The sequence below is a fragment of the Meleagris gallopavo genome, chromosome 25 (assembly GCF_000146605.3).
Source record: "Meleagris gallopavo isolate NT-WF06-2002-E0010 breed Aviagen turkey brand Nicholas breeding stock chromosome 25, Turkey_5.1, whole genome shotgun sequence".
Classification (NCBI taxonomy): Eukaryota; Metazoa; Chordata; class Aves; order Galliformes; family Phasianidae; genus Meleagris; species Meleagris gallopavo.
Window position 1 is genome coordinate 4766579 of NC_015035.2, and position 12637 is coordinate 4779215.

At 51.7% G+C, this 12637-nt stretch overlaps 1 protein-coding gene across 1 annotated transcript; it reads right to left on the minus strand.

The window, feature by feature from the left end:
* Window positions 1-807: 807 nt before the first annotated feature.
* YTHDF2 (YTH N6-methyladenosine RNA binding protein 2) lies at window positions 808-12631 on the minus strand. The gene is given in 7 exon segments (XM_010723417.3): window positions 808-917; window positions 7330-7988; window positions 7991-8024; window positions 8026-8570; window positions 8573-8915; window positions 12204-12283; window positions 12561-12631. Coding segments are annotated over 7 exon segments (1725 nt in total). The 5' UTR covers window positions 12601-12631; the 3' UTR covers window positions 808-893.
* Window positions 12632-12637: the final 6 nt, after the last annotated feature.

Sequence of the window (12637 nt, forward strand, 5' to 3'; positions counted from 1 at the left end):
TTTTTCCCATAAACAAAACGGGAGGTTTTAATTTTTATTATTATTTTTTTTTCCTCTCTCTCCAATGGCCATTCCCATCTTTCCAATCAAATTAACCCAAACCTCATCTGCGAGCCAGGCGATGCACCAGAACAGAGCATTGCTTTGGGCTCCGAGTGCTTCTGAGTAACAAAAGGGGCAGAGGAAAACGAACCACTGTAACAGAACCTCGTGGGCAACATCTGCTCATTCTTAGGCCCCAAACCCCCAGGTGCTCGGGGTGCTCCTCCTCCTCCTCCTCTTCCAGGCCCAGAGTGGGAGGTGGGGATAACAGAAAGTTCCTCTGCTTTGCACAGTGGGTGTTACAACTCGGTGTTCCAAGTGCAAATGTCAAACCCAGGGGAGGAGGCGTAGGGTGGGGGTGGGGGTTACAAATTAAAGGGGTGGGGGGGGAGGGAAAAGGCATAAATGCCACTTATGGGCCTTAAAATAAAATAAAAACGTAGTAAAAAGACAAAAACCAAAGCGTATGCTCCGAAATCACAACCAAAGCCAAAAGGAAAGGGAACGGTTTTTAGCTATGCTCTATAACCTAGAAGGGACATTTTTTTTTCTGTATTTTTCCTTTTTTTTCTTTTTTTAAAGTCCTATGTCTTGTGAAATTCCAATGCTTTTCTCTTTTTTTTTTTTCCTCGAGTTTGTCAGAGTCCTTTTTTTTTTTTCTTTCTTTTTTTTCCTCTCCATTTGAAGTCACTGATATTAAGAAAAATAAAAACCAAAAAAAAAAAAACCCCAAAAAACCTAACCAAGTCCTAATTCTCTCCGGGATTTTTTTTTTTGCTCTTTCTTTCCTTTCTCTGACAGATGGGCGCGATGCAATCTCTGCTGCAGTCCCTGGGGGAGGAATGGCCCTTCTATTTGACACGGCCCTGGCGTTCCTGTGGGGGAAAGAAAAAAGAGAGAAGGCATCAGTCGTGTCCCACGTGGGGAAGGGAAGCGTGAGGAGCGGGGTCTGCTGGGTGCTTTCACCCATGGGTGCTGCTCCTCCCTGTTTTGTGGATTGGCTGGGGGTCACCCCATTCCTCCCAGGTATGTGGGATGCAGACACCTGCTTGCATCCCATTCTTCTCTGTGACTCCAGATAAGTGGCAGCAGGATGGCAGCTCTGCCCAGGAAGGAATGGGAGAGAAGAATCGAGCAGCACAGGGGCGAAGGGAGGAAGAAAAAGGAAAAAAACCAACTATATAACAAAGGGAATCACGGAATGGCCTGTGATGGGTTGGAAGGAACCTCAAGGATCACGAAGCTCCAACCCCCTGCCACACGCAGGGCTACCAACCTCCACATTTAATCCCAGCCCAGGCTGCCCAGAACCCCATCCAACCTGGCCTCGAACACCTCCAGGGATGGACGGGGATCCACAGCCTCTCTGGGCAGCCTGTGACACGGTGTGCTACTCTGGGTGGGCAGCACAGGAACCCAGGGGGTGGCTGAGGGCGGGCAGAGGGGCAGCTGCACATCACAGCCCCCCAGCTGCAAGGGACCCATGTGGGTCGCTGAAGCCAAACCCCAGATGGAAAGACAACAAGGGCACGGGGCTGCGGCCCCACACTGCAGAGGAACGGCTCAGAGGGCACCCAGGGAGGCAGCAACAACAGCATTTGGAGGCACTGAGCTCTGCAGGGAAGCAGGAGCAGCCAGGAGCACCCCGTGCTGGCCCTGCTCTGCACACACCATGTCCTTGGGGGCTGTGGGGCTATCGTGGCCCTGTCCTGCTAATAGGCTGATGGCAGATCACACTATGCAGCCCCAGCAGCAACAACAGGCTCTGCAGCTGACAGGTGAACGTTTGTGTGCTCTCACCTTCAACAGACATCTGACTGCAGTGCTCCTGTGGCAGAGTGCAGTGCAGATGGGGCAGCGGAGGGCAGAAGAAGGCAGCACGTGGCTCCCAGCTTCACTGGGATCAGTCTGCTGCCCAGCACAACACGCCTGCTATCACTACATGAGGTCTGTATGATCCCAGCAGTGCTCCCTGAAGGGCTGAGCTCAGCCATCCAACGCTGGCACCAACACCTCACCCAGCCCACAGCTCTGCTTCCCCAATCCTGCTGCACAATGGATGCAATCCCAACACAGCACAGGATTTCCACGTGCCCGTTCCCAAGATGGGCTTCAGACCTGCCCTGGACATGCATCACAGCCATCCATTGCCTCAGAGTTGCCCTGCAGAGCCTTCCCTTCTCAACAGACTCAGCCTGAGGCACAGCCACAACCAGCAGACTGTGCATCACTTTTATTATGCTCCACAAACAGCCTCCAGTCCTGATTTACAAACCAAACACAAGGTTTTCCTCCTGCCAGCATGAGACAGCCATCAGAGCTACAGAGGCAAGTTCCACCCTAACCTGCCTCACCTATGAAAGAGGATAAAAATCAAACATACTGCTCTGCTTGCAGCCAGAAAGCTCCATCCTCCCTCTTACCCACAATACTGATTGCAAAGGATGAGCTTCTTCTTGCTTAACCATCACTCTGGATTGCACAAAGCACCCAATTCCCAGGAAGGTGATCATCCTCCTGTTTTTTCCCTTGGCTCTTTGGAAAAGGCAGAAGCCCAGCTGGCTGTTTCAAGGCAGAATCAATGCATCAACACCTCTGTGCTCCGCCACACCACGCAAGTGCAGCGCTAAGGACTGCATAACCTTCAGCACAGATGGGAACTTGAGGGCCTTCACTGGAATTGGTGGTTTATATGGTTGTAAGGAAACCAGGAAAGTTTGCTGACGGCCCTAAGCCATCCAAGCTAATTAAAATAGCAGTCAAGTGTGAAGAGAAATGGAGGAACCTGCAAGAAAAAGCGGTGAGTTTGGCCTGCTTGGTTAGAGAAATGAAGTGATGCACATGGGAAGAAGCAAAGCAGACACAGAGTGCACTGAAACCTACTGCTCCCCACCTCCTCCTGGATGAGGATATGTCCTCTGGGTCAAGCAGCTCTTGAGACACAAGTTGTTCCAAGGAAGGACTGCTTTCAGAGATGGACAAACACGTGCTTGTGCTCTCCTTACAGAGATCTGCTCCTACCACTTCATTTTGCTGCACACAGAGCTCAGTGCTTGGGGAAAAGCAGCAAGGAGCAGTTTGCATGCACCCAGCAGGCCTGCAAAACCAAGATGAAGATGCTGCCTTCCTCACACACACAAAACAAGTGCTGCAGACCCTTCCCCGGAGCCCTGGGACAAAGTTCTACTTAGACTTCAGCTTAAGTTTAAGCTGATATTGGGCATCATTGTAAGAAATGATCCTGCTGTCAACCACAGAAAAGAAAGCCCAGCATTGTGCTTTGAATAAAGAGCCTCTAAAGGTACGGAACCAGGAATGCTGCCTCCATTTCCAAATTCTTTCTGCAGAATGGCTTGCAAAACCTAAACTGTTTTGAACTGCTGAAATGCACCATGACAAACTCCAATTAAAAGCCCCACGCTGGGCAGAGGACTCCAGTAACCACAGCTGGAAGGATGGCACAGTGCAGAACAAGGTGCTTCCTAAAGGAACGGCTGCCACTGAACGCCCTGCAGGACAGGAGAAAGCAGCATCTCGCAGACAAAGGCCACTGCAGCATTATGGCTGTGCCAGCACCCTGCCCAAAGCTGTTCCTCACACCCTGCACACACACCAGGCCCACTATCAGGGCACCTCCAGAGTTCCTCAGCATCCTGGCCAGCTTTAGGCAACGTCCTGCAGCAGGCAGAAAGCCCAGGATCACTAAATGACGCAGCTGATCAATGCTCTGCTTCAAAGGCAAGTTACTCCGTATGGAGAAGCCCCTGTTAATAAAACAACCCAAAACACAGCCCCTGTGTCAGCAGCTCTTAACCTCAGTGCCAGCAGCTTGCAAAAACACTTACATCAAAAGCCACCAGCGATGACATCCTCCTCACTCCCTCCTTGCACACCAAAACCTCCACGTGGTTCCCAAGGAATTCACCAACCACACATGCAATTCGGCTCAGCTGAAGAAGGAACGAAGTCTTGTTTTATTTGTTAAAGACTTTCACTTGAAGTCTTTGGTCTGTTCACAACGAATGCAATCAATGCTTTGGTAGGAAGGAGAAGCTCAGGGCACCCTGCAACTCGGAGCTGCAGTGCTGAGGCCAAAGGGAGGACAACCTGAAGCTGAAGGCAGTAATGGACTGTTGGAATTTGCAGCACAGTTTGTGTGTCCTTTGTCACTGAGCTGTGACAAACAGAAGGGCACAGACAGGCAGATTTAGGAGGTCTGGAACTGAACTGGGAGAAAGAAGGTGTGTTATCCTCTGCTTGGAAACACTGTGGGTACGGTAAAATCAAATGTGAGTGCAGTGTCAGCCGGGACAGCGAGCAGAGGGGTACAGCAGTGCCAGTCTGGGCTATAGAACAAATGAAGAAGAAAAAAAGAGCTCTGCAGAACACATCAGAAAGCATTCCCTCTTTACAGGGGCCGTGGATAGTTTCCAGCAGGCTCACGCAGCACCACTTTGCTTACCCTCATCCCACCTCCCACGAGGGGCAGCAATTCCTTCCATCTCTGCTTTGAGAGGGTCTGACCTCAGTGAGGAGACTGACCCATGTGGCTCCTGCAGGCCTGGGATGGGACAGGACACGACTGCACCCATGCAGCATCCTTCCCAGCTCCCTCCTGGGGAGGCAGCGAGACAAGAAATGAGATCAGCATCCTCCACAGCTTATAGACGATGCTTCCAGAAGAGGCAAGCTGCTGCCCTTCACGTGCAAGCAGCACATCCCACTGCTATCCAGGACCTTTACACTGAGGTCACTGCAACGTTCCTAGAAACACACAGGCTTCCCAAGGCTGTTTGTTTCACAAGGATAAAGCAGTCCTCCCAAGGAAGGCACTGGTGCCACGCTCTACACACAGCAGCTTCCAGCAGTCCCAATTCCCTTCAGCTGGGATCAAGCCAGCGATCAGCTGCATCAGTCTGAGCAAAAACACCCAAACTTTTTATAAAACTGCATTTAGTTGAGAAAGGCTCTGGGAAGAAGTAGAGAGTCTCCGTGGGCACAGGCAGAGACAGCAGCAGGACGGCAGTGCTTTCAGCTCTGAACCATTCAGCCTCCCTCTGCTGGCCACAGGGAACAGCACAACACTGAGCGAGATATTTTTCGTATGATTTCTTGGAACTATTTCTGGGCATTCTAAAGAAGTGACTCTCACAGTGAGAAGTACAAAAGAACATTCAGGAGTTCCCAGACTTTCACAAGAGCTCGTCCATCTGCCTGGACAGCGAGCAGGAACCAAACTGTAAAGCAGACAAAGCTTTAGGCAAGCTGAGAGCCAAGTGAAACAACTGCAGCTTGCAAGTTCCAAACAAGCCAAACCCTGAGACATTTCAGCTTCGAGGGACAGGAATGCAGGGCACGAACGCATCGCCACCATCCCAAGACTGCAGCATTCACTCAGCTGCTTCTCAATGAAGCCACCAAACAGCAGTGAGAAACTCCAGCCATCCTCAGAGAGCCACCAAAGAGGTCAAACTGCAGCAGAAAGCAAGCCCAACTCATTTCCTCCCCGGCGGATGTGACAGGGCAGGGGCCCTCTGCATGTAACACTGAGTCAACAGCAAAGCTGGCGTTTGCTTTGTCTATCTACAAGAATCCCTCCTTGCCTGTGAATTCCAGAGAAGTATGACTAAGTTTCCTTTGAGAGAATGAATGTTTTCCTACTCAAGACTTCTGCGCTGTGCTGTCACACCCCAGTGCTGCACGAGGAGGAGGTATGGGCACGCTGTGCCTGCTGCTGACCCTCAGCACGCTGCAGAGAAGCTGAGCATCGTTGGGGAGGAGCCTTCAAAATACAACTGGAAAGACGAGCAAAGATGTTCTACATTTGAAGAGAGCTGCTGTGTTGCTTGTTTTCATACCTTACCCACTTTAGGGCCGCTTGCTCTCCAGCAAGACCACCCATGTGCCTCATTCCTTCCCCCATGTCTCCCCCATGCTGTCACTCTTCCTTCTTCTCTCCCATTTCCATTCACCATTTTCATTGCATCCATCCCCCCCTCCCTCCATCCTGCGGTGCTGCTCCCCTCGCTGGGATCTGCCCCTTTCTCACACTCTCAGATACACAGCACACCACAAATCCCACTTCCTCCAGCGTCTCACACAGAGCAGATTTCTGATTGCATTCAAAACCTCAGCTGATAAAGGAGAAATCACCACTTTGGGACAGGCTGGAGAGCACGTGAAACCATGCGAGGTCACACTGAGATCAAGTTTACATCTAAAACAGAAGGAGAACATTCCCTCCGCACACCTTGCAGTGTATTCCTCTCTTAGATTTCCTTCACACACCACAAATGCTCGAGTATCAGCTGCAGCACACGACTGCCTTTGGTGGTGGTGTTTGTGCCCACAACGTTCCATGTAAACTACATGATAAAAATGAAGAACTGAGCTGTTGAGGTGAGCAGCTGCAGCTCTTGACTCCGTTCCTCGACTGCTGCGTGGAAAATTCCCCACTGCTGAAACTAAGGAGACGATCAGGAAACTTGGCCAGCTCCCAGAAAGCCGTGCTAATGCTAATTTGTAATTACTGTTTTGACCAAAATACAGCGGGGGGGGAAAAAAATCAGGCACAGGTGGTTTGAATGGTCACCGAGTTTGGGCAGAATTTTCAGCCCTCCAGTGAACGGACAGAGGGTGACGGTGGGCTCTGATGCGACGCGGCCCAGCTGAGGGCACAGCCACGAGCAGCTCGCTGCCAGGAGGAGCAGAATGACCTGCTCTGCATCCAGAGGGGAGCACGAGCAGTCACAGACTTAAATTGCTGCAAGGGAGATTGAGGTTGGGCATTAGACAAAGCCTTCTAACAGGAAGGATAATTAAGCGCAGGGCTAGATTGCCCGGGGAGGGACAGGAACTGCTGTGCCTGAAGGTTTTACAAGCAGTGGGAAACATCTGTCACACTGATCCTGCTCGAGGTAGGGGGGGATCAGACAGCTTGTCAGAGCCCAGCTCTGTTTCTCAGCCATTGCCCAGAGCCCCCACCAATCTCTTACTTTAAGTCACGCTGAACCAGAAGCAGACCACGGTGTAGAACTGAATGCAACACTGAGAAGTCTGAGATTACAGCAAGCCAAGGGCAAGCTGGTATGAGCTCTGTCTGCTGCCAGGACAGCACCCAGCTCTGGCAGCACACACCTGCACCCCAAAAAGGAGCTCCTGTTTGGGTAGCAGGTACCCTACAGCAGCACACAGCCAACCCCAAAGCCACCCACCAGCCCATGCCTTCAGGGACCACCACACATACACACACACACACACACACACAGACACACACAGCCCCGTTACCTTTTTAACAGTTTCCTCCTCCTCCTGGCGTTTCTCATAGTGTGAGAAGTCATCGAAGATGGACGTGGTGTGCTTGTAGGTGGCAATGATTTTCAACACCTGCTTAGCCTTTTCCAGAGGCACCTCCTGAGTGTCCCTGGAGTTGGTCACTGGTTTATTCTCGTTGTTCTCTAGGCGGATGTGCCGCAGCTGGCTGTTGGGAACGTCCTTCACAAAAATCCACCTGACATCAAAACGTCCCTTCCACTTGTCCTGGGACCACACACCTGCACACGTGTTGTAGTCCACAGCAGATTTCATTTCTGCTACTCCGCAGAAGTGACCGCTACCGTTGACACTGAACAGTAAGTAAACGGGGCCCTTCCCATTCATGGAGCGGTAGGCAGCGTCCAGTCTCTTGTTGCCGTGCTCTGTGCTGCACCAGATGTTATATTTAATGGAACGGTGGATATCGTCCTCGGAATAACTCTTAATGATGAAAACCCGGCCGTGCTTTGGGTTCCAATCAAAATCCTTGGGGTTGTAGTTGTTGATGGATCTCAATTTCTCCAGCACCGGGTGAGGTTCCGAAGGAGCCGTCCCAGCGCTGGGCTGTGCTGTTCCCACCCCGCTGCCCTCCGTGCCGTTCTGGCCGAAGCCGCCGCCGCGGTTGCGGGGGCAACCCAACGTGTGGGCTGAGCTGCCGGCTGCGGGACGGGCGAGCGGGGTGGGCTGTGGTGGCGGTGGGGGCAGAGGTTGGGACTGCTGCCCGCTGGGAGCCTGGGCCACGGGCGGGCTGCTGTTCATCTGCTGAGCCACGGGCTGGGGGGAGGCCTGGGGGGGCTGCTGGGCCATGTTCTGCACTAAGGTCTGCGAGGGGGCTTTCGTCACCGGCCCTTTGTTATCCCAAGTTCCTATATCCATGTTGTGTTTGATTGGAGGCGGGGGGAGACTCGAACCTGCCATGCCGTTCTTGGTCTTCAGCTTGGGCTGCTGCTTAGCTGGCTTGCTAGCAATGTCAGCCCAGGACGTCGGTTTTGGGGGAGCGATCGTGGCCGGAGGCAAGCTGTTAGATGCCACCATGTTACTGGTAATGGATCCGCTCCCGACGGCCGAACCGACAACCTTGGGGACGTTGCTGGCCACGTCCGTGCTGCCCAGCTTCAGGGCTGCCATCCCCTGGTCTATGGTGTTCATCCCCGGAGCCTTGTTGAGAGTCTCGCTGGCAAAAGCGGACTGTCCATCGATCATGGCCCCCCCAGAGAACTGGGGGCATAGGCGTAATTGCTGCTGTAGCCAGAGCTTTGAGTGGATTGTCCCTGAGAACTGTTATTCCCCCAAGCTGAAAAGTCAATCCCACTTGGAAAGAAGTTAAAGCCGTGCTGCCCGAGGAATGGAGTGCTGCCAAGGGCCCCTGGCTGCCCAAACATGGCATCTGGGAGGAAGTGAGGCTCCCCGTTGCTCAGCTGTCCGTAAGAGGTTAGGTAGGGCATGGGGGGATCGCCCCCCGTGGACCAGGCAGCCTCACCCAGCGAGTAGGAGAATCCAATGGAGGGACTGTAGTAGTTTGGTAAGTAGGAATCGGACATTGCAGTGTATGCATTGTTCTGCAAAAGAAAAACAAGCACTGAACAGTTAGGATGAGGAGAACAAGCGGGCAGGGACCAGGACTAAGGGCCACCTCTTGCTTCCCGGGCCTCAGCCTTCCCACCCTGGGGCTGAGCCCACAAACAGGCCTGGTGCCAAGCACCTCTGCTGCTAGGGGTGCCCCCACAATGGCTTCACTGCCCCCAGTATTAAGCACAAAGGCTCAGCACGCTCCTCACGCTGAGATCGGAGCACAGTTTCCCAATGCACCATGCAGTCTGCACACAGGGCTGCCCAGGACCTGCTGCTCAGCTCTGAGAACAGCACCTTACCTCACATATGGATACCATCTTCTGCTTCTCCTCTCTCTATAAAAGAAGGCTTTTCTCACCTGGGTAATGCACATCTCAGAGCTTATTTTGCTGTGTGTTTGATGAAAGGCTTGGAGGAAGGAGGTGGAGAAGGGCAATATGGAGGGGCAAAGGTCCAGTGGTACTGCACTGCCAAAATCACAAGCATCCCTCACTGCTCCTAGCACAAGCCCCTTCCTTACACTTCCTACAGCTTTATCCTGACAATCTACAATTTGAGAGCTCCAAATACCCAAGAACTTGCAAACAAAACAGGATTTAATGCCAGAACACCAGCTGCTCCAGCACTGCAAGCACACACTCAAAAATACCTGAAAACAGAGAGCAGTCAGTAGTGCTGCACTGGGAGCCCTCTGTAGCACAGGGACCTCTGCAGCACAGCAAATCAGGCTTTGGTCTCCCTTTTAACATCCAAATAGCCTTCAGGTTACGAAAACAAATGTTTAATTTTACAATTAGGAAACTCTCAGACATGACTAAGGTTCACTTACATGAAAAACATCTGTCATTCAGCATTCAAACCAACATCCCCCCAGGGAGCTGTTCAAGCCACACTAATGGACATTGTCATCCAGTAACATGAACTGGTGTGCAGACAGCCTTGTGCTACACAGCAGCTTACGTGCCAGCCCGATGCAGATGAGATGAAAAGTCAGCTTGGGTTCCCATTTAAGAGCCTGGCTTGCAGCAGGCTCTGCTCCATTTTTTGTTGAATCATGTTTTCATGTGCCAGGCGCAGCTCCCAGAGGACTTCACGCCATGCTGAAGTCTATGGAGGCTCTCAAGATGGCTCTGGCCTCCTCCAGAAATAGCAGTTTTGCCTCTCCACCATCCACTGAGTTAAAGGAAAGCAACAGGTTTGGGGCTGGGATAGCCTCAGCCCTTCCAAAAAACCAGCAGGAATTATGATAACACTGTTTGGTTCGTTGCTGACACACTGGAAAACTTTCTGCACTGCGTTAAGTGGATGCATTAAGTTCAGAGTTACTGCAGCCTTTGTTTTCCCAGAGAAGATGGCACAGAAGTGTACTAATAAAACAATTAACTCTTACCCAGGGTACAGTTTTAGTTTTCAATTTCTGCAGCTATGCTTTGCTATCAAGCAAACACCTCGCCCTGCCACACTGCACTCGCACAAAGACACTGATTGGTATGCAAATAAACCTTTTAACTCTCCTCATTAAGACTTCTTGTGCAGTTAATTCCTCAAATTCACTATTCCTCTCCTTCTGCACCTCAGACAAGGAGGGTTTAAGCTTACTGACTCCTGGAGCTGAGGAACCTCTGTGTTCCTGAGCTTTAAGGACACGCAGCATCGTGATTCTACAGGGCTGACAAGCTAAGAGTCACACCTGAAACTGCAGCTCTCCAGCAAAGAGCCAAGAAACTTCCCAAGGTGGTCACCTGGTGTGCGTGCAGACAGCTCAGGTAGCAGCTCTGAAAGCACCTGCGTTACTCTGCAACAGTTGGCTGTGTTTAATTCAGAGCCTTAGCTCCCTTTCCCCTTGCCAGAAAGGCACAGGTGTGACACTGCTCTGTCACAGCCCAGCTTGTGGACTCAGCAGCTCCGTGATCCAAACTGAACCCCAGCTTTTTGTTTTCTGCCCACCGAGGCATCAAAGGACAGATGAGAGCGACAGGCAACGCAGTGCAGTGAGAGAAAAGGAGGCAAAGTCACCCTCAAGTTCCATCCAACGTTAACACAGAGGTTTTACCTCACTGCTGCTGCATTCCCACAGCTCTCCTCCCCCTCCTCAGGTGCACCTCCTCCTTTTTAAAAACACCCTGACCAGTTTGTGACACGCACGCACAAAAAGAAACGAAATACGGAGATGTGTACCAAGTGCACAAAATGGAGTAAAACACCAAAGGGCAAAAGGAAGCAGCTCTCTTTATTCAAGGCTGGAGAAAGCAATCACACCTCTCTCCCCGTGCAACTCAAATTCAGGCTTGTAACTTGTTTTAGGGAGCTAAATAGAGCAGACTTACTTAACGGACAGGTGGAATGCCCAAGATTGTGCAACAGCTAACAGGTCCTTACAGAGCACAACCAAGGAAAATACCTGTTGAGCGTTTAACTGAGACAGAAACCTGCTCCTGTGTTCCAACAAAACATGAATCACAAGTATCTGAAATGATACACCGACTAGGAGAAGTGATTAAAGAAATACGGAAAGGGAGAAACAAAACAGCTATTTTTTTTTTTTAACCAGTCACAACAGTAAAGGGAAAAGAAGCCAAGAGAACGAACTGCTTCAGCCTTACTACAGATGTTTATCTGCAGTGCTTACTTGTGACATCTAATCAGCTGAACTCCATCTGTTGTGTGTCACTCTCCTACTGCTCAGGAGACAGAGCAGTTAACAATGGAGCTAATCTCAAACAACTAAAAAGTACCTGGAAGCCTGACTTTCAGGAGCTGCTCACAAACTCCCCAGCTCAACTCCTAACTGAAGTTCGAAGAAAGTCCCATCAGCCCTTATGACAAGAGTGTTCAGGGGCTTTTTTGGGGGGGTGAGAAATGGAGAAAACCCCATGACATGCATTTTCAGTTTCCTTGGCAGAGACAGAAGAGCACAAATAGCATCTTCCAAATGCCTCCAAAACACGGCTGCATCTAATGAAACAATTTCACAACGCTGCACAGCGCATCTGCTCTACAAAGAGCCACACACAAGCAAAGAAACAAAGCCAAAGCAACACAACTGAAAGACCAGAAGCAGTAATTTCAAGACAGCCGACAGCGGGCTGAACCTCAACCGTAGGAAGCCCCAGAAAAGAAGACACAAAAAGTTGCCAACAGCTCCAGCCCTCACCCACGAGCGCAGCTTTTGCTGGGAGAAGCACGGGGACACAAACAGGGGGCGACGAGGGGAAAGCTGGCAAGCAGCAGAGCGCAACGGGCAGGGCAGAGCTCCAGCAGCTCAGCTCACTCACCGGCCGGGCCTGAGGACTCAAGTAAGGCTCGAAGTCGTCGTCGTTCAGCCCATCCTTCTGATGCACGGAGCCGTTTTGCACTGAGGAAGAGATGCGCGGCGTTAGGAAGCGCTCAACAAGCAGCAACACGACCGACCGCCTCCTCCTCCTCCTCCTCCGGGCCGGCCCCGGGACCGCGCTGTGCCACCACACGGCGGGCGAAGCCAAGCCAAGCCAAGCTCTCCTCCGCACACAAACTCTCCCCGTGAGCACTTTTAAGGTGTTTTTTTGTTGTTGTTGTTTTTAACGTTGTTTTCTCGGCCCTTTTCCCGGCTCGGCTCCCCCCGCGCCCATCCGCACCGCCCGGCCCCGTCTCACCTTTGTTGCCTTGGCCTTTGGGTCTCTGCGGAGGCGGCATGGAAAGAGAAGGGAGAGCGGTGAGTGAGGGGAGGGGC